At 37.9% G+C, this 25,293-nt stretch overlaps 1 protein-coding gene and 2 long non-coding RNA genes across 8 annotated transcripts; 1 reads left to right on the top strand and 2 right to left on the bottom strand.

Annotated features, from left to right (window-relative positions):
* Positions 1-29: 29 nt before the first annotated feature.
* Positions 30-3,216, top strand: LOC130733713 (receptor like protein 22-like). Its single transcript, XM_057585955.1, has one exon. The coding sequence runs from the start codon at positions 30-32 to the stop codon at positions 2,871-2,873; it is 2,844 nt and encodes a 947-aa protein (XP_057441938.1). The 3' UTR covers positions 2,874-3,216.
* An 8,806-nt stretch (positions 3,217-12,022) lies between these two features.
* Positions 12,023-18,042, bottom strand: LOC130733712 (uncharacterized). Its single transcript, XR_009017574.1, has 3 exons — positions 14,155-18,042; positions 13,506-13,623; positions 12,023-12,573 (listed from the first exon to the last, which is right to left on the bottom strand). It is a non-coding gene; the product is annotated as an uncharacterized LOC130733712 (long non-coding RNA).
* Positions 18,043-19,149: 1,107 nt separating this feature from the next.
* On the bottom strand, positions 19,150-23,577 carry LOC130733711 (uncharacterized). 6 transcript variants are annotated; one of them, XR_009017570.1, is made up of 9 exons: positions 23,319-23,576; positions 22,637-22,767; positions 22,127-22,221; positions 21,901-22,035; positions 20,838-21,111; positions 20,554-20,663; positions 19,776-19,898; positions 19,501-19,599; positions 19,150-19,414 (listed from the first exon to the last, which is right to left on the bottom strand). It is a non-coding gene; the product is annotated as an uncharacterized LOC130733711 (long non-coding RNA). The 6 variants fall into 6 exon arrangements; XR_009017572.1 differs by having other exon boundaries at positions 22,670-22,767; XR_009017573.1 differs by having other exon boundaries at positions 22,155-22,221; positions 22,670-22,767.
* Positions 23,578-25,293: the final 1,716 nt, after the last annotated feature.

The following is a 25,293-nucleotide window of genomic DNA, read 5'->3' as shown; positions in this document are numbered from 1 at the left end:
CTAGTATACGTCAACTGTATTTGGATGGTATGCAAATAAGAGATGATCAAGGACAAGAATGGTGCAATGCTTTGTTGCCGCTGCGTGACCTGCAAGAACTCAGCATGGCATATTGGAATCTCAGAGGACCCCTTGATGCTTCTTTGACACGATTTGAGAATTTATCAGTCATTATTCTTGATGGCAACAACTTTTCATCCCCTGTGCCAGAGACATTTGCCAATTTTAAGAATCTCACTACCCTCAGTCTTAGCAGTTGCAACTTGAATGGAATATTTCCACCGAAGATCTTCCAGATTGAAACATTGTCATTTATCGACATATCATTGAATGACAATCTCCATGGTTTCTTTCCAGACTTCCCACTGGGTGGATCTCTCCGTACCATAAGAGTGAGTGTCACAGACTTCTCTGGAACTCTCCCACACTCTATTGGTAACCTGAGGCACTTATCTGAATTGGATCTTAGTGGTTGTCGATTTAATGAAACACTTCCCAATTCACTGTCAAACCTCACTGAACTCACTCACCTGCATTTGTCGGTTAACTACTTCACAGGTCCATTGCCATCATTTGGTATGACTGAAAAACTTACCCACCTAGACCTTTCTTATAATGGCTTAAGCGGTGCAATTCCTTCATCTCTTTTTAGGCTTCCATTACTAGAGGATATTTATCTTGACTACAACCAGTTTAGTCAGCTTGATGAATTCGTAAATGTGTCTTCCTCTGCATTGACCCTCCTTGACTTGAGACTTAATTCTATTAGTGGGAGCATTCCATCATCTCTTTTTAGGCTTCCATTACTAGGGGAGATTTATCTTGACTACAACCAGTTTAGTCAGCTTGATGAATTCGTAAATGTGTCTTCCTCTGCATTGACCCTCCTTGACTTGAGTCATAATTCTATTAGTGGGAGCATTCCATCATCTCTTTTTACGCTCCCATTACTAGAGACGATTTATCTTCAAGACAACCAGTTTAGTCAGTCTCATGAATTCACAAATGGGTCCGCCTCTGTATTGAACTACCTTGATTTAAGCAACAATGATCTATCAGGGAATTTTCCAGAGTTTATCTTTCAGCTCAGTGCACTATCTGTCCTCGACATTTCCTCTAACAAGTTCCATGGACCATTGCAGCTAAATAGGTTTTTACCGCTTAGAAATTTATCTGATCTGGACATTTCATACAACAGCTGGTCAGATAATGTGGATATAACAAATTTTGAATGCTTTCCCAGACTATTCTATCTAGAGATGGTATCCTGCAACTTGAAAGCTTTCCCTAGTTTCTTGAGAAATCAATCCACATTAACCTATCTAGACCTTTCCAAGAATCAAATTCATGGAGTAGTGCCCAATTGGCTTTGGGAACTAAATCTTAATCACCTTAATATTTCAAGCAATTTGCTGACTGATTTGGAAGGACCTATTCAAAAGCTGAAAAATGTTTCTTCCTTATCATACCTTGACCTTCATAACAACCAACTACAGGGTCCAATACCTATTTTTCCTGTAAATGTTGCCTATGTGGATTACTCGAGGAACAGATTTAGCTCTGTTATCCCACAAGATATTGGTAATTACATGTCCTTAGCGTTTTTCCTCACTCTTTCAGACAATAAATTTCATGGCAACATCCCAGATTCCCTCTGCAATGCTATAGGCCTCCAAGTGCTTGATCTTTCAATTAACAACTTTTCAGGAACAATTCCCTCTTGTGTAATGACAATGGCTAAGCCTGAGAACCTTGGGGTATTAAATTTGAGGGACAACAACCTCAAAGGCACTATCCCAGATATGTTTCCAGCTTCTTGTTTTCTAAGCACGCTGAATCTCCGTGGAAATCAATTGCATGGGCCAATTCCAAAATCCCTTGCCCAGTGCTCCACATTAGAGGTACTGGACCTTGGAAAAAATCATATTACTGGTGGCTTCCCATGCTTTTTGAAAAACATATCCATACTCCGTGTCTTAATTTTGCGAAACAACAGATTTCAAGGTTCCTTAGGATGTGGACAAGCCAATGATGAGCCGTGGAAAGTTCTTCAAATCATGGACATCGCTTTTAACAACTTTAGTGGCACACTAAAGGGAACATATTTCAAAAACTGGGAAATAATGATGCATGATGCAGAAGATCTATATGTATCAAATTTTATCCACACGGAATTAACAGGAAGTAGCGTGTATTATCAGGACAGTGTGACAATAATCAACAAAGGTCAACAAATGGAGTTGGTTAAAATTCTGAATATTTTCACATCCATTGATTTCTCATCTAACCATTTTGAAGGACCAATACCAGGGGAGCTTATGGATTTTAAAGCACTCCATGTTCTCAACCTTTCAAACAATGCTCTCTCTGGTGAGATCCCATCATCCATAGGGAACTTGAAACAGCTGGAGTCCTTGGACCTGTCACAGAACTCTCTGCATGGAGAAATTCCTGTGCAGCTTGCAAGTTTGACATTCCTTTCTTATCTCAACCTCTCCTTCAATCATTTGGTGGGGAAGATCCCAACAAGTACCCAACTTCAGTCATTTGAAGCTTCTTGTTTTGAAGGGAACGATGGACTACATGGACCTCCGTTGGATGTAAAACCAGATGGTAAAAAGCAAGAGTTGCTAACGCAACCAGCATGCAAAAGGCTGGCTTGTACAGTTGATTGGAATTTTTTAAGTGCGGAGTTGGGATTTTCTTGTGGCATTGGAATTGTCATCTTTCCCCTCTTGTTTTGGAAGCAATGGAGGATATGGTATTGGAAACTTCTGGACCAAATTCTTTGCTGGATCTTCCCTCAGCTATATCTTGATTATGTAACTCAAGGAGGACAGAAGTACACTGTTTTAAGGTGGTGGCGCCAGTGATCAGTGAGGGTGCTAATAAGTTGTGATGTAATCTGAAACCTTTCCCTCTTAATTTCCTAGCTAATTATGTTGTTGATTGTATGGGTTTATTTGAGTGGTGATATGATATGTACAAGAACTTTGAAGAGACATTCTTCTTGATTTAAAGAAAAAGTGTCATAGGGAGTGGAGGTGTTCAGTGTTTCATTCAATATAAAAAGAGATGAGCTGATCATAAAATCAGACCATTTCAATGTCATAGGAAGTGTTGGTATTTAGTGTTTTATGCAGCCATATATCCATCATCAAAACTTTGGCGTTAGTGATCAGTGAGGATGCTAATAAATTGTGATATGATCTGAAAGCTTTCACTCTTAATTTTCCAATTATGTTGTTGTTTGAGTTTATTTCTTCAAGTGAATAGCATAAATAAAGGTGAGCAGGGTATGATATAAGAACTTTGAAGAGACATTCTCCTTTGGTTTAAAGAAAATAGTGTCATAGGGGGTTGAGGTGTTCTGTGTTTCATTTGAAATAGAAAAAGATGAGCTGATCATAACTATAGACTTCTTAATCATACCATTTCAATATTTATCCTTTCTATAATTTCTAGCTACAGATCCAAGAAATACTATTAAAAGGCAACATATAAAAAGATACAGCTCATTAGCTACTTTTGAAAGCATTTTAAGTGTTCTAAGATTAGAGTTGGGTGATTAAGATTTTTTATTATTTTACATGAGCTTTTTAACTTTCTGAATTCAACTGTGCTTAACATCTTTCTTTGTTGTTCCTTCAGGAACTAGTTTCATTGTAGCATTGTATTTTTAACTAGTGTGGAGTCCACAGTGAAAACTTGAAATGCATTTATACATCCCTTTAAAATATTACTATAAGATAATGAACCTTTACCTATAAATTGATAATAGTACTGCCACAGCCCACAGGCAAGTTTTGGTGAAGATGGCATCGATGGAATTGTGAAGATAATTGAAAAAGAGTGGCTCAACAAAGCAGTCAATTATGCTAAATAAGTCTTTTGAAGACTATGAAATTTTCAAAGTAAATAGATGTGATTCTAACTCATCACTGGCCCTGGAAGTGAGAATAGTGTATAATTTATCCCATTGGAAACCTTTAAACCACAAACCTAGCTACCAAAAATCAGGAAATTTGAGTTCTTTTTATAGAGGTTGCAAAATTTAGGTGAAGCATTTAAGCACAAAGAAGGTAGCATATTTCACATATCTTAACTTAATGAGCTTCTCTAACCTCCTAATTAAGCATTCTTTACGTCCAAACATCAGATTATTAGCAGTCAAGGACCATGCTCCCTGCTAACATAAATCAAATGGATTGATGGAAAATAATTTACTCAATTTGAGAAGCTAAGGCTGTCAAGTTAACAAATAACATTAGAATTATTGTCAAAGCAGATTTCATAATTCTATTTGATGTTGTTAGTACTAGTTAGTTGCTCTATAAATATATAAGGTTCTGTGTAACATTTCATCATCTTTTTTAATAATCAATGAACTTATGGTATCAGTATTTCAACTCCTCAATCTATTATGTTTGGGACCATGTGCTAGATATTTAAGTTCATTACAGATATAAATCCCTACCAAATATCACCAAACTGTGGGGTTGTCTAAATAACTCATGATAAAGTTTGGGTTAAATAATTCATCATCCAATCACATTGGAGATAAGTGAGTTGGAATTTTTATATTTTATGTATTAATTTATTTCCAACTCATTAATCTCAAATGTAATTGGATGGTTGGTTATTTAACCCAAACTTTAGTCATTTAGACAACCTCAAACAGTAAATGAAGATTGAAACAAACCATTTGTTAATCAGTGTAACACTTAAATCAGTCAGTGATTGCTGAAGGGTAAAATAAGCAATAAATTAACTGGTGATTTGTTTTTATTTTCTTGAAAAAGGAACAATTTCATGCTGCCAGATCATCATAAAACATACATAAGAAAGGCTACATGAGTTTTCATAAAAATGTCATGGTGCATACATGTCATTTTATGGAAAGCATTAATTAGTAAAGATCAATCTGCCATGAAATTTCCTTTCCGTCCTTTGCGCGCCACCCAATCACTTCCTTGACTTAATTTGTCTTTCTCTCATCATCATCACCCCTCGATCATTCAACTCAATTAGTCGTGATAAACAAGATATGCATCATTTTTCCAAGTTATTATTCTCTCTCTTGATCTATTTTTCATGCATGCCACATTACATACGTCAATTGTCCGGGTTAACGTACTGTCGGCACTTATTATGGGAAAAATAAAATTGACGGAATTACAGAGTTAAAAATCAAATCAAAGATATTGTGAAGACTGTCTTTCTTGCAAGTCGTTCGAGCCATACATTAAAGGTGGAATAGGAATAATGTTTGGTGGATATATGTTTTCCACGAGCCGGGATCCTCTTTAGTTAAATTCTCTCAAGTTTTCTCCAGTGGACATTTGTGGCGGTTTTGGATCGCCACAAAATGTTTCCAGCTGCCACAAAATCTGTCAATTTTTTTCAGCGGCATTTTGTGGCAGCTGAAAAAATTTTGTGGAAAAAAATTGAGAGAATTTCACTTGAGAGGATCCGGATCCGTTTTCCACCTCCACCTAGTGTAATATGATGAGAAAAGAGTGATTTTTTTATGAGAGAAATATGGAGAAAAACGTGTGGAAATAAAATGAAAGAGAAATTAAGTGCAAAAATTTCAGTTTTTTTTTTACTCCAGTAGTGTAATTTCCACCAATAATTATGGATGAAGTGCAACTTTATTTTTATTTATGAGTTTGGTATATATTGCCACCGACACCGGCAATACCCTAATTGATTTTTAAGCATCGAGACGATACGTCTTTTTTAATTTTTTCTTTTATTTTTCATGTATGTCGAACTGCTATTGGATATATACTTCCATTTTTTTCAATATCACCTAAAACAATGGCGATTCATCGTTCATCGCTGAAGCCACAGCGCTTTGTGAAGGCTTTGATGATTGCTTTGTGAGGTAGTCCTTGAAAATGACTACTTGGACCTTATTTCAGCGCTGATAAGCCTGACAGTTGGAGGTACCTTGTTAAGTTGGAGGTACCTTGTTAATGCAGCCTTGATTGGTGAAATCCGCCCCTGACTAAAATCATTGGCAATGAGAAAGAGGGAGACGGGCTGAGTGCGCGTGTGTGTGTGAGAGAGAGTGAGAGGAGTAAGTAACTCTGAGTCTTTGATGCATAACTTAGTCTATAAATATAATTTAAAATTGTCAGAGTTAAAAAAAATTATATAGGGAAGTAAGGACGATTATTTTCCCATAAACCCCTCAGTGGGTCCGCCACTAACTAAAATCATTTTAATATGAAATAACTGCGTACTTAGAATGTGATCGATTTCTCATTTTATTCAACATGAATAGAAAAACACATATATATCCTAGCAGAAACACACGTATGAAAAGCATTAATTAGTAAAGATCAATCTGCCATGACATGAAGTTTCCTTGCCATCCTATGCGAATTAAGCTAGAAGACTTAATTTGTCTTTCTCTTATCATCCTCACCCTTCAATCACTCAACTCAATTAGTCGTGATAAACAAGATATGCATCATTTTGCCAAGTTATTATTCTCTTTATGTATTTTCATGCATGCCACATTACATACGTCAATTGTTTTTCAAACATCGCCACCACGACTGAAAATACATTTTTTTTTTATTTTTCATGTATCTTGAACTGCTATTGGATATATGGTAGCGTTTGGAATCTGAACGGAACAGGATAGAACGGAACAGAACATAATGGAACAGGACAGTAATGTTCTGTACAATGTGTTTGGTGGTTACATCACAGACAGAACAGAACTACAAGGTTATTTACATATATGCCCATAAATTATAGAAAAATATAATTTGCAAATATTGATTTATTTTCCTAGAAAAATTCATTAGTGCCGGAAACATGTAACTTTTCTGAAAATTCCTGTTGAATAATGAAACATGTGGTTGAGATTGGTGTAATAGATTAAAAGCCAAAAGGAATATTAGGAGGAAAAACATGTGTCTATCTGCGACTCAAAACAGCGTTTGCTTTCTTTTCCTCATTTCTATGATTTTAGGGTTTTTCGTTTTTTTTTTCTTCAGATCTTAGGGGTTTTGTGAAATTGTTTCTGGAGATTATAGAAAGAACAAATTTTTAACATTTGCAAGGATTGTGTATCGGGTTCTTGTTTTTTATATGATTTTGATTTGTTTTTAGCAAGTCACATGTCACATAGTTTCATCTTTCATGTTAATTTCTCAAAAAAAAAAGATTAGAAGGAAAAACAGTGATAGGAATCACAGCATCCCTGACGCTAAAGACACATTGATATATATATATTCAGTTCTGTTACTGATCAGGGTGACCAAGCCACTCGGAGAGCTGGAGTGGCGGTGAGGGGTGAAGAGGTGGAGAGTAGGCGAGTTGGACGATCCCGGGGGGGGGGGGGGGCTCTTGCAAAGGACTCCGATGCCAAAGTAAGTATGGGAATCAAGTAAGTGTGAAGTGAAGTGAAGAGAATAATGTACCTTAGTGTGGAGAAGGAGCCTCCTTTGTATACACGTAGGGATATTAGGGTTGGAGCCATGCAACGTCATGCATGGTCCGTACAGGTAGGTTCAGGACCGTTGGATCCTCTACTTCCCCTGCTGCTAACAGTGATCTAACGGTCTAGGATTTCTTGGGACCCACACCCAACCACCCTAGTTTCGTAGGGTAGTGGGCCTAGGTCAACTCCTAGGTGGTGGGGTTCTGGGTCCGGGGAGGACGCCGTCCCGAGCAGCGGTCGCCTGGTATGTGATCGGACCTTATCGGGCACTAGTTTCGGGTCGTCCCAGTCGGACACTCGCCCCGGGTCGTCCTAGTCGGGCACTCGTCACGGTCGGCAAACGTCCCATACTATACCGAGGCCGCGGTCGGCCGGTTCGAGCAGTCCCCTAGTCGTCCGGTTCCGGGGCTTCCCAGAACAGTAGTCCCCCAGCTCTGGTCCACTGCCTTAGTGGAGCTTGAGCTTGGGAGGGGCTCCCCTAGGAAAGGGTTGTTAGGGCGGCGTCTTGCTGCCTTAGCCGCCCTGCGTTGGGCCTTACCGGAACAGTAGTCCCCCAGCTTTGTCCCACTGCATGAGTGGGGCATGAGCTTGAGAGTGATGGCCCGCCGGGTGGTGGAGGAAGAGTGGGTACATCAGACGGTCGAGTGAGTTCAGATATCTTCGAGCGGCTCGGTGCTGGGACCAGACAACTCCAACTTCCTCTGGACGAGCGTTACCTTGCGTTTCGGGACAAGCTGGGCTCGGGATGAGTGAGGTGTTTACCGTGTCGGGGCTGATTGAGTGGTTTCGAATTTCAAACGTCACACAACAATAACGTGAAACGACGTTTCTGCGGCATAATTAATGCGCCTGACAAGGTGTGGCACGCGTCGCACCGTTTCGTTTCCCTTTAGCTGACGTGGCGGATGTGGATTGGACGAGTTTTTTCCCGCCTTCCCTAGCGTCATCATTACAATCGTAGGGTTTGGTGAAGCGTCGTTTCCCTTTCCTGAGTCTCCTTATAAAATAAAGGGGGAGGCCTCATTTGCGCTTCTTCGCACTTTAAGTCTTCTTTCTCTCTGGTTGAAAGTTCTAAGCTTCTCCGCCGTCAGACGTTATTTCCGCGGTGGTCGTCCTTAATCGCCCGATGGTCGCTCTTCTCTCTGCTACCATTTTCCTTGTAAGGTCATCTCAATTTCTTCTTCCTTCTTTTTTTTTACTTTCCCTTCTTCCTACTTCCATTCTTTAGGGGTTCTAAGTTGTGTCTTCCCGGGTGGGAGTGGTCTCCTCCCCCCGTGCGGCGGCGGGACGATCCACAGACCGTCCGTTCGGCGCAGAGTCTGCTCTCCCTGCCGGGGACAAAGGTGGAGCCTGCGGGTTTCTCCTTTGAGTCGTTTTCAATGAGTTTAGATATTGGCACGACGTTTTCCCTTGCGCAGGCGTTGATATGGTCGGTGCCCAGAAGAGGAAAGGTAAAGCGGTCGGAGAGAGTTCCAAACCCAAGCTTAGTAAGGACGCTCCGAAACGGAAGAAGATTGATCGAGAAAAGTACCCTCATTTATCGGGGGACTTGGAGGCTTCAGACGATTGGTGCAGGGAGATCTTGAAGATCGAGTCCTGCTATGAAAACGAAGACGAGGGCCACTTCCGGAAGCAATATTATCTTTCGCAGACGCAGATCGGTCCTGATCATGACGTCTTTGCTCTTGGGAAGACCGAGAGGCTCCCTCAAACTCCTCCCTTCGGCATCTACATGCATATTTACACGATAAAGAAAGTGAAGGTGCGGATGCCGCTCACCGACTTCCAGGTCGATGTGCTCCGGCACATGATGGTGGCTCCCTCCCAGCTTCACCCGGGGGGATGGGGTTTCGTGCGCGGTTACGAGGTCGCGTGCGTCCTCTTTGGGCGAGCGTCCTCCATTCCGCTATTCTTTAATCTTTTCGCGGTTGCCCACACCCAAGGGCATAAGGGTTACGGGATGGTGACCCTGAGGACGGTGTATCCGATCTTCAAGGCCTTTGCGGAATCCTATAAGGATTTCAAAGACCAGTTCTTCCGAGTGGCGCCAACCTCGTTCCCCCCCTTTTGGTGGTTCGAGGCGGGTCCGAGCGGTGGAATGCGACCACGCTTCCCGCTGGCCTGGAACGCCGGTCATTATAAAGAGAAGGTGACATCGTTCAGTTTCTCGGACGAGGGCACCCTATCGGAGACCGATCTGGCCTTCAAACGCCTGCTGATGGGTAACGCTCGCTACGTCATGGAGGGAGACAAGAAGGTCCCGGTTTGTCCCCTTCGTTGCTATGACTTGTGTTCTTTCAGCGTCCGGAAGAACGCTAAAATGTTGCGTAAGTCACGAATATATTATGCCTTTCCTCGTTCCTCTCTTTTCCTTTTCTCTTACAAATATCTTTCTTCTTTGTGCAGGTGCTTTGGCAGATACTGATCGGACTTTGCTGGTGGAAGAAGGGGAGACCATGGATGAGGAGGCTGATCAAGAGAACGAGGTCCCCGGGGATGAACAGCGGGAAGAGCGGCAAGACGCGAGCTCAGTTGGTCCCCGATCACGAGTGTACGGAAGGGACCGTTAAGGGAGGGACGTCGGGGTCTGCGGACGCTTGGGAGAAGACCTTGACGAAGGGTGCTCAGGGTGCAGGTTCCCCTCCGAAAGGTGCTGCCTCAGGGGGCCTGAGCTCTATTCCTGTCCACGAGGAAGGGGGATCGTCTGATGAAGACGAGGCTGCCCTGGACCCTGCCATAAAGAGGCGTCGCGTGGAGCTCAACCAAACACATCTTGAAGGTGAAGGTCAGAGCTCTAAAGCGGAACGGGTGGAGCCCGTTAGTGTGGTGACCCCTTCGAGGATCTCGATGTGGGGTCCTAGGGCGGCCAATTGCCAAGAACATCTGGAGCAGATCGACGATCTGGTGCTGACAGAGAGCGCCCAGAAGTATTTGGGTGATCAAGATCCCTACGGACTCCTGAACTATGCCCTCCGAGGTTCGCTCAAGATCGCTTCCGCTGTTCGATACCTCCAGCTGTCGGCCCTGCCGGAATTGGAAGAACTTAGAGCGAAGAAGGAGGAGGATGGTCGGTTGAAGAAGGTGGAGCAGGATCTGGCGGGAGAGAAGGCTGCTCGTCTCTTGGAGCTGGAGGCGGGGTGCACCACGATCGAGGAGCTGGGCAAGGTGCTGGACACTGTGAAGGACGAGAATGAGCAGTTGAAGAAGAAAGTGTCGGTCGGGGACGCCGCTCTTCAGGACTTGGGGAAGAAGCTGAAACTCACCGAGGAGGGGGCCGAGGCCGGGGCTGCTCAATTGAAGAAGGTGGAGCAGGATCTGGCGGGAGAGAAGGTTGCTCGTCTCTTGGAGCTTGATCAGGTAACTGCTTTGAAGAAGGAGAAGAATGAGCTCGAGGCCAAGGTCGTTTCTCTGGAGGCCGATAAGAAAAGGTTGGCGGCTATAGTGTCGAAGATCAACAAGACTTCTTTTAACAATGCGGTGAGTCAGCTCTCGATTGTCAACCCGAGCTTCGACATTGGGCCGGTTGGTTATCGAAAGGTTGTCTCCGGGGGGCAGATCGGGACGGTGGATTCCAAGGGGAAGTTTACCCCGACCTTCCCGACAGAGAAGGCTCCTTGAAGGCGTTTTTATGGTTTTTTGTTTAAGTGTTTTGCGTCCTTTTGGACGATCGTAAAAGTTGAACGTTTGTAATGATAACTTTTTATTAGTAATGTTGATGACCTGCCTGTTCGGTTTATGCTATTTTTTATTTGTTATTTAGTCTGCCCGATTGGATTGTTGCCTTGTTGACCTTTTGTATCGTGCCCGGTGGGGTCTTTAACTATTGTGTCCGGTAGCTCTTTTAATTATTGTGCCCGATGGGTCTTTTAATTATTGTAGTCGGCGCCCGTAAGAAAACATCTAAACAAAACACTCCTTCTCGTTTCTTCATAAAAAGCACTTTTTCTTTTGCGTACAAGAGGAGGACTGGAAACAGCTCCTTGATTCTAATTGAAAAGAAAGCTTAAGAAAAAAAATAACAGGAAATCAGAGGCGTGGGGCGCTCGGGCTGTCTTCACTTGGTCGGGCGGAGCTAGCTGTAGTAACGGCTCAAGTTGGTAGCACTGTAGTGGCTTGAGTTTTTCTGGTCTTATCCAACCACTATGCCAGAAATTGCATTTAACAGCGCTTATTTTTTAACTTTTACAACGCTTATGAAGCGCTGTAGAACTTACCGCTGTAGTACTGTCAAGCGCTTTTTTAGAAAGCGTTGTAGAACATGTATTGTTCTAAAGCGCTTTTGTAAAAGAAGCGGTTTAAAAAGTGCATATGCTAAAGCGAATTTTAGAAAGTAGCGCTTTAATAAGTCTTTCTACTAATCACTTCAATTATGAAACGCTTTAATATATGTGTTTACTACAACATTTCTATCAAAAAGCGCTTTAATATAAGTGCATACTAAAACATCCCTATACAGAAGCGCTGTAGCACTTGTTAACCATGTATATATCTATGGGCAGTCTGAAGACATATTCTGGGGACTCAAGACCCCAGGAAGTTCTATTTCCTTTAACTAGAATCACTACCACCACAAATTTACTTGTTTCACCAATACAATACAAAGAAAAACACCCCAACAAGACTTCCCAATGTGTCCCTGTTACCATTAAAATAAAGCAATGAAAATTGCAACATTCTAGCTAACATAGGTATTATCTATTGAAAAAGAACATAAGTAATTGCTCAAAGTTGACACAGTCTTAGATTTTATGTGCTTGCTAAAACCTGCATACTATATATTCCACTATGAAATTTTCGTTTCTCAAAACACCAACTCTGAATTGTTGTCTTAGCCTCAGGATAAAGTCTAAAATAAAATACAGTAATTGCAAGATGGAATTCAAGATAACATTAAGAATTGAAAAAGGAAGGGAAAAAAAGGGCTCTACAATTTTTTCGAACCTTTATGCAACTAAAATCTCAAGCCAGAATTTTCGACTCTGAAGCATAAGGTGCTGAGGACGAAAATGAAACTTCTATATCATTATACTCCATTATGTCTACACATTTCGCCCAAAGTTGCTTGTTGCTAACTCGAAAGGGCATCCACAATAGATTGCTGATCATGGGATCTACAAGCACACCGCAAGGGAAGATTTACAATCAATACATAACAATTCATAAAGAATACAAGATGAAATATCAAAAGAACGTCCATTTTTATAGCAGCAACAACAGGAAAACGAGGGCATCTGCCTGTTCAACAAAGATGTACGTTGATGTTTACAACTCCAAAATGAAATCAGCTAATCCTAACTAATTCAAAATTCAGAAGATCACCTCAATTGAGGTAAGACATAAAAAGCTCAATGAAAGATGGATAAATAAAAACACACTGCATAGATATTAGATCTGAATGAAATTAAAATGAGAACATAGCTTGAATGAAAAAGAGAAACAAACAAGATATGGAGTGTATAGATTGACTCCCACAAGTTGAGTATTGACATTAGATAGCATATAACTGGAAATAGATAAATATATAGAAAAAAATGCATTCACACAAGACACTATGACTTTCCATTGTCTAATTTTTTTTTGATAAGCCAGAATAATTATATACAAGCACAAGAGCTGCTTGAACTCGTTTACAAGAGGAGAAAAATATCAAAATAAAAGAAGAGATAGTGAGTATACTACTCAGTATAGCACTCTGAAATTATAGCAGCATCAGGTACCCACCACTCTAATGGACTACTAAAACCAATATATCCCCAACATATACATAGTACACAACTGAAATTGACTAACTCACAGCCTAACAAAATAACAGAAGCAAGATGAAATTAGTGAGACTAAATTTGGAAACAAATCAAAGGCAGAAAAACATCACGTGAGCACAGATCTGAAGCTTTAATGCAATCCCATCATAACATAGAATCACCATGGTATCAACACACCAAGATAGAACATCCAACCCCACTTGAATTAACATTCATATCAGTATCAAAGCCTTTACTGGTTTACCAATGGTATACTGGTTTCTTTAATGATTTTCAGCTACCTTTATTATTGGGGGCGCTATCTTGGATCCAAAAAATCTGTTGGAGCTGCCATGATTGTTTCTTTGCTTGCTGCAGAACTGGAAAGTGTCTTTCTTAGGGGGGGATATATTGCAGTGCCTGGAAAGTAAACACATGCTAATAAATCAGTAATAGAGTTGGGAATGACTAATGTCTTGCCTTTAGTCGTCGGTGATTAACAATTGAAGTTGTCCAGTAGCCTTTCTTTTGTTTCTCCTTTGTATTCTCTTCTTTTGCTTTTGTATTTTGTTTTGGGTTGATGCACCCCTAGTGCATCTCTTTTAATACAATTTCTTAGCCCTTAAAAAAATCATTGCTGCAAATTTTTGCTTTTTTACTTCTATCAAAAACCAGCAAAACTGATCACCAATTGGAGCTAGAACACAGCCAACACTCCACTATTCAATGACTGGGCACACACAATACTTTCCGAAGATGCTAAACATCAAATAAAATTACATAATTAAACCAGCAAACAGCTACATAACTATGCTATAAAAAAGGATGCAGAGCAGACTAAGCTTGCAGCAGCACACATAACATGTATATCAGGACATTGGTAGGTATTAATTCTGCTAAGAACAAGTGTCTAAATCAAAGAGGTGATCAAAGAGGGAGTTTTGGACTTACAAATAGGTAATAGAATTAGATTGGGAGAAGCCTGCGTGAGGCAGTAGACATTATGGCTTCGGTGAGGAGCTTCCTGCGAGATAGAAATTGTGAATCAGAGGTAACAAATCTGAGGGAAATCAAGAATAAGAGGCCAAAAATCAACAGGTTCCTTTTCCAGCAAGCTGGTCTTTACTCCTCTGCTGCTGCGTTAGGGTTGGGGCCGTTGGAGGAGGAGGAACCAGTGGCCACTCCCTTTCTCTCCCATGGCTGCACCACATCCCTTCCTTCTAAATCGCCTCCACCACGCTCCTCTGCTAGCCACCGCCACGACCCACCGTTCTCCGTCGTGAGGTTTCGATCCGCCACTGCTTTTCCTCCCACGCGCCGCCACGTTCATCGCTGCTGTTCCTCCACGCGAATCTGTTCTAGTTCGCCTCCCCTTTCTCCTCTGAATCTATGTGTTTTGCTGCTGGTTTTAGATGTGATTCATGTTCGATGCAAGACTTGTTTGGAAAAAGAAATGGAGATTTGGGGGTTTCTCACGTTAAGGAACCAACCTGCAAATTAGGGAAACTGGGAGAGTGGAGGTGCGAGATTTGCGAGAACGTGTATTCCAATTATATTTAAAAAAAAAACTTAGTTCTTCTAAAGCGTTTTATTAAGTAAGGCGCGGTAAACACACAACTTTCTTAAAGCGTTTTTCAGCATAAACGCTGTAAATATATTGTGATTTTTTTATCTATCATAATTAACACGCTCTTTGATATGGAGCGTTGTAAGTAATCTGATATTTTAAAGCGTCATCCAAAGAGAAGCGCTTTAGCATATCCATTCGTAATTATTAAAGCGTTTCGTCTAATAAACGCTTTAAAACAGGCGCTTTAGTAAGCAAATTCAGGCGTAGTGAACTAATGTAGAATAAAACTACATTGGGAAGAAAGGGAAAGTTCCTAATAATAAGTGCGTCTATATAAGCACAAACAGAAGAAGAAACATAAGAAAAAACATCTTTGGAAGTTATAACTAAGTGAGTTTCAGAAGTGAACTATTCGGCATCCAATTATAAGTTGAAATAAAGAAAACATTGTAATAGAAAAAAAAAATGCAATGTTCCTTTATTCTACTCAAATTTAATTCAAATTTTAACCGTTCAATGTTTCAACCAAAAGTTCAAAACATAAGAAAAAAGAAGTTTAATGCTATTAAAATGTAAACAGTGGTAAATTATTACAAACGAAAACTGAAAGCAATTTTTTAAAAAACGAATTAATCCTTTTCACTTTTAGTTGAGAAACTGACATAAAAGAATTAAAATGAAATGATTACACGTAAATGCTATTACTCTTTCATTTCTCACCCATTGTTTCAAAAACAGACTGGAATTTCTGAAATTCCAATGGACTTCCTCCCAGTACTCTCTAAACATCTTTGCCCTCCTGTGGAGAAAAAGTGAAAATAGTTTCTTACCCACATCTTTGATTCTGAATCCTTAGTCTTGACAGTATGGGAACAGAACACCCAGCCAGGGGAAAAAAAGCACTACCCTTGAAAACAGGTCAGTGAAATGTTTTGAGAGAGGACCCCTGTTTCGACAATGCAATCCCATAATCATAGAGATTTTGAAAATTCAAGATAAGGAATTTTTAAAAGGCTCTAAACAAAAAATGAAATCAATGTCACGTAATAATAAAACTATCTAGGGATTATGGGAGGAGATAAACTTAAAATTAAGAGATAATACTAAAATTGTTACCTTGACAACATAAGACACCCTAAATTAGAATAGAGTATGGAATGCAAAGAACACAGGAAAGGCAAATCAAAAGAGTAAATAAATTAAATGGAAATTAAAAGCATTACTGCTAGAAATTATACAATATCTAAACTACAAAGCATTAGACCTCTACGTCAGTTATAGGTTGTCCTTAAGAAAATTATAAAAATGTTGGCTAAAAAAAGTATTGACCAACTATAGAGGATGATTCAAAAGTCATAACTGATAAAATGTATAAGGCAGAAGGCATGTGAAAATTTAAGAAAAAGATTATTAGCAATAAATTAAGTCAACAATTTTATTTTCAAAGGCAAGGACTCAATGCAAAATGGACCCTTGAAGAGTTGAACAATAGTATAGCTTGGGGGATAACCTCTGTAAAAGAAAATCCACATTTATAGTCATTCTAGAATCTATTTTAAAAATCAATCAATGTCGTTATAATAGTATAACTGTAATTCTAAAGAAAATGCAGAAGATGACAATAGCATATATGACATACGAAAAATCAATTCGTAAGATTGATTACAATTATACAAATGGAGGAAGAAATAAGCCACAAAAGGCAACATCGATTTTACAGAGAGAACCTTGCCAGCAAGAGCAAGCTCGACGAACATGGGAGTAAAACGGAAAGGAAGAACAAAAGTTAAGAGAAGAAGTAGTGGCTCCAAGATAGTAACGCTCAGGATAGGGATTTCAGAGAGTCTATGAGAAAATTTATTTGCAGTGAAAGAGAGAACGGCGGAAATGCAAGTGAAGAGAAGATTGTAAGGCTCAGATTGCATCTTTAACAAATAATGTGTTTCTTTACTAAATTGCCCATGCTGTAAATCAAAATGTAAAATGTAGTGCAATGGATAATTAAATGACCAAGTTGCCCTCTAGGCTGCAAAAACTCTCCCTTTATATATAGTATAGATAGATAGATAGATAGATAGATGTTAAAGATTATATATGCTTGTTTTAGTGTTAGTCCTCTTAAGTAGTGTATATATAGTACTCATTTAATTTATCTCCACCCAGTACTGTTGCCATTGTTTTTTCCAATCACATGATCAAATTAAACTTATTTATTGCATCGACTTTCAAATTTCCTTCATTAGAATTATAATTTTCCACATTAATTAATTAATTATCCTTATAAGTAACTAGTATTTTTACCCGTGCGTTGCACGGGGATATTCATTTATGTTTATATCGTGAAATTTTTCAAAATAAGTATTATTTGAAAGACTTTTTTGAGATGAATGTGTTTCATTTTGTTTTGTAAAAGTGTAATAATTTTATATTTATGCTTTTCTTTATGGCACTTTTTTTTTGTACAAAAATTTAATACATATGTACAACATTTTTCTTTCCCACTTACTAAGGTATCATATACGTTGGAATGACATCAGTTTCAAATTTTTTAATAGACTTAATGATGTTACATAGCCTTTAGTTATTTTACTTTTTTTTATATCGGAAAGATAAATTTAGGGATGCAACGGGTCTGATCGGGCTCGAATTTTGTCTTTCCCAAACTCAAACCCGAACTTTCATACCAAACTCAAACTTGTTATAGCCTCAAACTCACTTCCTAACCTAACTTGATGCAGAGTTCTTTGTAAAACAAAACGCAACTTATATGATTTTGTTATGAAAAAACCTTTTATATCTTCTTTGCAAACAAATATAGTATCTTGTTCAAATAAGATCAAATTGTTAACAAATCAAAGTAGTTAACATGGTACATATAAGAGTAATTTTGTAATTTTATATATATTGTTCGGGTTCGAGTGCAGGTTTCACCAATACCAAACTCAAACATATCGGGTTTTGCCCGTAATCGGGCCAGGTTCGAACGGACACCCACGGGTTCGGGTTATGTTGTCATCCCTAGATAAATTACATCCTCAAGGGATTGAACCCTTGACCTTCCCCTCCCCAACCCATATGTCACTCAGCTTTTACAACATGAGCTATCCTTCAGAGACCTTTAGTTATTTTACTTGAGTACATATACGTTGGAATGACATCGATTAACTTTATGGAAGTAGCCAAACCTTTTCTGAAATTTGCTATTGGGAGTTTAGCTGTTTGGATACCTTGCTCTTGTGTTTTCTTCATGGTTATACCTTTCTACTGGTTCTTATCCACTAACCCATCAATAATATATATATATATATATATATATATATATATATATATATATATATATATATATTCTTTAAATTAAGGTTTTCCATTTTCCATTACAACCGTAGCAATACATTATCTGCATATGATTCCACTTCTGTAACAGTAGATGGTAAAAAAAAATAGAAATAATCTGCATATGTTTGGATTAGCCTTTCAACTACTCAAACAAACATCCAAATTCTATAATTGAGATTTATATAGAAAAATGTATTTGGATGCATTATATCAAGATCAAGTACGCACATAAAAGGATTTAAGAAAATTTGATACCAAAATTTACTATAAACCTATTTTGAGATAAAATCTTCCAATTATAAATGACTCCACCTCAAACTCAATTGTAAGCAACATTAATTCTACAAAATCCAGTTCACTCAAAATCAAGGTTGCAAAAACTCATAGAATCAGGTTAACCTTGTAAGAAGTCATAATCACACAAAGACATGCAAATATTAATACCAAATTTTAAATTTTGATCATTTCAAATGCACAATGGTAAACAATACTCAAACAATGAGATTAATTGTCTATGCACTGAAAGTGTAAACTTTGTTTACACAAAGTTAAACAAAGTTAATTATAAAAGAACTGAAATTGTGCTCTCCCTCAGTTCACATGCTTTACCGCTCTTAATTTACTCTTTCACATCCCTTCTCTAGCCTTGCAGTGGTTCTAATTCCAGCTAGAAGAGTTGCTCATAATGAGGGTTGAAGTAGATCTCATCTTTGTAAAGGAGACAGTTTGAAAGCAGCATTTCCGAAAATAAGCACACAAAGTAATGGTCTATGAAGATTAAATCTGAGTATACATATATATCTAGTACTCTTTCACCCTCTTTATCCTTCTTAGCATATTTCAATTTAAGCTTCATTTTGCATGTTTCCTAAGTGATGTATACAATAAGAAAAGGTAGAATTGGAAAACAGGATTAATCTATTCAAGGAAACCACACATTTATTTTAAAACTTCCACGACCTGCACACACACACACGTACACACACACACACACACACACACGCACACACACACACACACATATATATACTAAGTTGCAGTTATGATCACTAACTATCATGTTATTATCCCTTAATATTTTTCCTGCTAAAATATAAAATTAAACATTGTGTAACAACTGAGGGTTGGATCTAAAGCCAAACTATTATCCAGCACATTAGAAGCAACAACTGCTTCACTTTTATTAAGAGGCTTCTACACAAAATTATAGTAAAAGAAGTTAGAAGTTTAACCAAGCGAAATCTCATATTAAAATACATACATTCACCATGTTTGGGGCTTCTTCTTGTTGGATGCGACCTGAGACTTGGGATTCATAACCAAAACAAATAATTAGCATTAAAACAATAATAAAAAATGGAAATCAAAATAAAAATCGATGAATCTAATACCTCCTTTTTGAAAGGCTCTTCCTTTTCAGATAAATATCAATTCAATGTGACAGGGAGATTAAATCTCGACCTTCAATAGAACACCATCTGGATCCCGAGCTACACAACCAAAACAAAGAATTAGCATGGAAACAATAGAATGGAAATCAAAATAACAAAAAGATGAATCAAATACCTCCTTCAATTATGGCAAGCTCTAGAAAGGAAAAGATCAATAATATAATTATCAATATGCACCGAAAATTAAATTATCAAGTTTAAATCTTTGTACTCACCGAAAACCAAAAAGCTCCAATGAAGATCACAAAGGATTCCCCGATATTCATCTCGGATTCCGACCCTAGCCACTGCATTGAGACTTGAGCCCATCAGCCTTGGCTGATTCTACTGAACCGTTCCTTCACCATCAACACAGATGCATCAACTTAATTTTAGCCATCTTTGAAGAACTTCAATATAATATATTTAAAGTAAACTAATATATAAATTGAATTAGGTAATTGACGTGTTCAAATGTAACAGAATTCGAAGTTGGACTTAAATTTCAATTGGAAGGATTCAAATTCTATAACTATTATACAAATACTTAAGACAATTTAATTTGGTAACTGACGTTTCTTTATTATCCACTTCCTTGTCTCACTCAAATTCCATGGCAGCAAAACTCTAATATGTAACCACTAAATTATATAACTATTATACAAATACTTAAGACAATTTAATTTGGTAACTGATGTTTCTTTATTATCCACTTCCTTGTCTCACTCAAATTTCATGGCAGCGAAACTCTAATATGTAACCACTAAATTATATACTAAACACACTAACCGAATAATCATCGAATTAAATAGTCACAACAGGTACTAAACTATGTCTTCTTAGTGTATGTTTGGTTTCACAATTTGCACAAAATCAATCCGAGGCACATTTCTTATAAGCCAAGAGTTGTAGGCTTGTAGCTTCTTGTCAAAAGTGATTCTAGAACTATCCACTGTGGAACCAAATATTCACCTAATGTCATAACTGCAAAAGAATAGGACGTGGAAGTCAAACCTCTTGAACGATGAAACTGCAGCACATGTAGTATCATTGAGATGCTCAACTGTGCTTCTTACTTCTCCAGACGTATCATTTGAAGCAAGAACACTCTTATCCTCAACAACCTATTTGAAGCGCATGCCAATGAATATATATTGGTTAACAATTCAATAATATAATCTTAAATTCTTAATCATTCATCTATGCATTTTGATGCACATGCCAATTGCCTAAGAGGCTCCATGTAATAATTGATGTTGGAAAAATTTTTGAGTGTAGAGATATAATAATCAGTGTACCTTTAGCAAAGCATTGCTCTGATTAAATTCCTCCACTTTGTCATCAAGTCCTAAATTTTGGATTGAGGTTCACTTATTTGTCCACACCAGCAGGAACCCAAAACTCAGGTATTGTCTTCAGAAGACAAAAAGTTGCTTAGTGTGTTGAAGGTGGTGAAAAGAGGATCTTGTAAGTGGCCCCTTAAGAATCCAGCTAGAACGGCTCCCATTATTGATACCATGATACCATTCACCTGGACTTGGGTAGAAGAGCTTCTGAAACTCAACTGTGTTCCTGAAAAAATATTATCAACCCAATTGATCCATCAAGTACATATTCATTGTAATCCTCTTTAACCAAATTAGTTGCAAGGAGAGTAAGAGGAGAAAAAAATGAAAAACAGTGTACTCTTAAGCCAGAGAATAATAATGTTTAATGGCAAAGAAGGGGGGAAATGTAAAATGAAATTAGAGGTATTTAGATAATCTGTTCCTGAAAAAAAGTCACAAACTGACACATTTGAGCCAGCTTAAACTGTTGTCAAAGTAGAATGGCATATTATCAACCTTATTATCTGAATTTATACATTGCATGAGTGCAGTAGTAAATTTGGCTGAGAAAGAATAACAATCAAAGCCTTTTTCCACTAAGTGGGAAGATCAATCGATACCATCAACACTAAGCTTCAAAATAAAATTAAGAAAATATTACCAATGACAGCAAGGAAAACAGCAGGATGAAAATGTGCAACCAAAGCTTCTCTTCCTAAGAATAATGCTCAAGAGAACATATCAAGTCATAAAAGAAAAACAATGTGGTTGATGGTTCCACAATCTTGGATAATTAAATGATAACATTATATTCAAGAGATACTATCTACGGGCATTGAAACTTTCCAAAGCACTCAAACATGATAAATGTGTGTTGAGGAGTATGAACACTTCAGCAGTTCCATATGAAAATAACAAAAAAATCAAGTAGAAAGACAATACACTTCAGGAACCATGCAATTGTTATGAGATGCAACATAACTTGTTAGTTTAAGCCAAACAAAAAAAAAAAGACCAACGATGTAGTTGATACCTCGCCAGGAGTGGAAGATGAAGCTTGTTGCATAGAGGATGCTTTAAGAAATTGGTGTAAATGGTCCCAGTAATAGTTAATTTGTAAAAAAAGGACAACTGAACTTGATGTCATCATGATTTTTGGTGAAGCAATCTGAAAGAAATGTTTTAGTAAAAAAAAAGAATAGTAAAGCCATGAGATGAAACTGATGCAAGCAAGGCAAGCTACGAATTAGAGCTCCAACATTAACTTGCTCCAGAGTCCAGACATACAATGTAAGGAAGCTCATCATCGAAGGCTTTCATGCTCCCAACTGCATTTGAATTATACTGCTTTTTTCTGCCACAAACACAAAGAAGCAATAAATTATGACAATCAGTCACTCAATGCTATGCCAGTGATAGCAATGAAAACTGTAAGATGTAAATGTGCAACCAAAGCTTATATTTCGAAGGATAATGTTAAAGGGAACATATCAAGTCATATAAGCAGTCAGTTGACCAAAGAGTTTTGTACCTGAGGAAACTGGAAAGAGATAAAGAAAATAATTGAAATTTAAAGAGATAGAGGGATAAGAAAACTTAAAGAGTCAATATCAGAATCATCTGTAGCACGAAAAATTTGAAAGTTAAAGGGGTAAAGAGATAGATGTGTAGGCTTCAATTTCAAAATCACAGAGAATGCTATATAACTTTCAAGCTAACCACGAGGTTGCTCCAAACATGACATGCTATAGATATCATAGATGTCTCACCATTAAACAGAAACACACAGCTCTGACTTTCACCTGGTTGAGAAGAGAGAATGCACTCCGAACTGAATAGTGATCATCCATAAATCCCAACGCACAAAGGCCATTCCTATTGTACGCAAGCACCTTGTACTCTGCAAAATCAACAAAACCCAATCAGATTTCCCAACCTTCACAATTTCATAACCAAGTAATGATTGATCACATGTCATCCTTCCCAAATAAAAAGGAAACGTATGTTAACTTCAAACCGAATACTAATGCTAATATATGAAACTACTTTTTTACAGACACACCCGATAAATCATGTCTGAAAGCCAATAAACCTGCACATAAAAATCATGTAGTAAAGATAGAAATTGCAAGCAATAACATTGAGGAAACAAAAAGAAGCACCACCAACAATTCTTTTTATTTGCCAAGTAGAAAGGGGATTCAGATTAGTTCAAAGATACAAAAAAGAATTTTCATGAGAGAGAAACTCAAAAAGTTTCAAATGAAGGCTATCTAGAAGGAAACAAATTAGAGAAAGAAAAGAAGTACCGGAAATCAACAGTAGCATGTGAGCACAGTAGAAATTGTTGATAACACAGATATTGTAACCATGGGAGCGAAATTGTTGATAAGAAATCAACAGTAGCCTGTGAGCACAATAGAAAGAGAACAAATAGCAAAAAGAACCCACCGAAAGTTGTAGCACAGTGTATGGTTCCTTGCCATTCCACGAAGGAGTTGTACACAGCTTCCTCAGTTCGCCATATTCAGAACGGAAACGAATCAACCCTAGCGGAGAACAGAGAAGACGTGTTCTGAACAATGTGATGCAGAATCAAGCGGGCTGACAACACCATGGCCAACCATATCAGCAGCTCATGGCGGAGAAAAATGTTGTTGATGGGTGAAAGCAAAAATGGTCAAGAGGAGAGGAAGTGTCGCTTGAAAGTTTTTTGAAACGACCGAAACGTAACAGTGGAGATGGGAAAGAAATGGACGGATGTGATTGCATATATAAAAAATAATCAATGGTTAAGATTCATCTATTCTCAAATTTACATATATGTCCATGGAAAATATTCACTCATATACTTAACTATATTGAATTACTGATTTGCCCTCGAGGCTGCATAAACTCTTCTTTTATATAGTTTATAGATAGATAGATAGATAGATAGATAGATAGATAGATGTAACAGCACAGAAAAAGGTCTTTATATTTTCTCTTGCTCCTATTCTCTCTCAATAAATTCAATTTTATTGTGGAAAAAAAAACCATTCACACCCATGCACTTTGACATGTTAGCTTCGGTTTTTGTTGACTTAGCTATTAGCCCTGCAAAATTAAAATATCCCATTGATACATAAGTTATAAATAAATATAAGCCTAGCTTTTCGGTAAGTTATGTTGAGAAGCTTATATGTAGGTTATAAAGTATTTATATAAGCTCGTTCAGACTGATCGACATAAGCGTTTATACATTAAGATACACTTTTATCTTCCAAACATAGTTTTTTTAAAGCATAATTTTTATTTGATGAATTGGTTAGAAGTATTGACATTAGACATTGCACCTAAACTCCAATAGTATATAGGAGAACCTTAAATCCAATAGGTTTGGGGCACCAAAGAAAAAACGTAAAAAACCCAGCACCAAATAAACACCTAGCATTAATTACAGGAAACTCCCAAGCAGACTTTGATAAGGATTCAAACCTGGATCAAGCACCAAAACGACCAAAGAGAAGTAGCATTTGTCGGGGCCTGAGATGTGGCAAAGAAAAGCCAATAATTTTTTTTTTAGAAAGCAAAAATTTTAGGTTATTAGATGAAAAGGTTGATAGTACAAACAACACCTGTCAAAGTGAGCATAATCCCTTCACAAGTACATAAAAAACCTAAAACGCAATTTAGGATTATCTAAATTGCTACCCGATGATCCATTGAGCAAGAAACATTGGAACCCAAATGCTCATGTGCACCAAAAATAAACCTTTAGAAGGTTAGCACCTAATAAACACTTCCCTGCACAAACGCAGGATAAAGTTCAAAACACATCGACAAGGACCTATACCCGGATCATAGACAAACAACCAACAAGAAAAGCCACGTATAACCCAACAAAAACAGAGCTCATTTCACTATTGGAAAGGAGGGGACGCGAATTAATCAGCACGAGACATCAACTAAAAAGCGAGAACATAACATTTTGCCAAAATGTCGGGCACATTGCTGCTTCTACCACAATAACATACTGGCCAATGAAAACAGAGTGAAAACACAATCACCTATAACCCAAAAACCCATATCTGTTGCCGCTGACCCCATATTATAATTTTATAAATAAGTAAATTAGTAGCCTACATTTTTATCTTTATGAGTATATATGTTACAAATCTAAAATTATAGACTCCTTATAAGTTATATCTTGTTGGCTTACCATTGAAAAACTACACTTATTTAAATGACTTTACTACTTGTTAAGTATTTGTATAAACTTTTATATTTTTAATTAATTAACATTTTTATTTAGTAATAGCAGTAATTACATTTTGACTCCATATTAAAAAATATAAATAGTGAAATTTATAGTTTGGCTAAGAAATTTGCGGGCAATTACAAGCATATAGGTACTTAAAGAATATAGTGATCGACAAGCACTCAA

This window comes from Lotus japonicus, chromosome 1 (genome assembly GCF_012489685.1).
Source record: "Lotus japonicus ecotype B-129 chromosome 1, LjGifu_v1.2".
Lineage (NCBI taxonomy): Eukaryota > Viridiplantae > Streptophyta > Magnoliopsida > Fabales > Fabaceae > Lotus > Lotus japonicus.
Note: the sequence above shows the minus strand (reverse complement) of the source record. Positions and strands in the feature narration are given on the sequence as shown.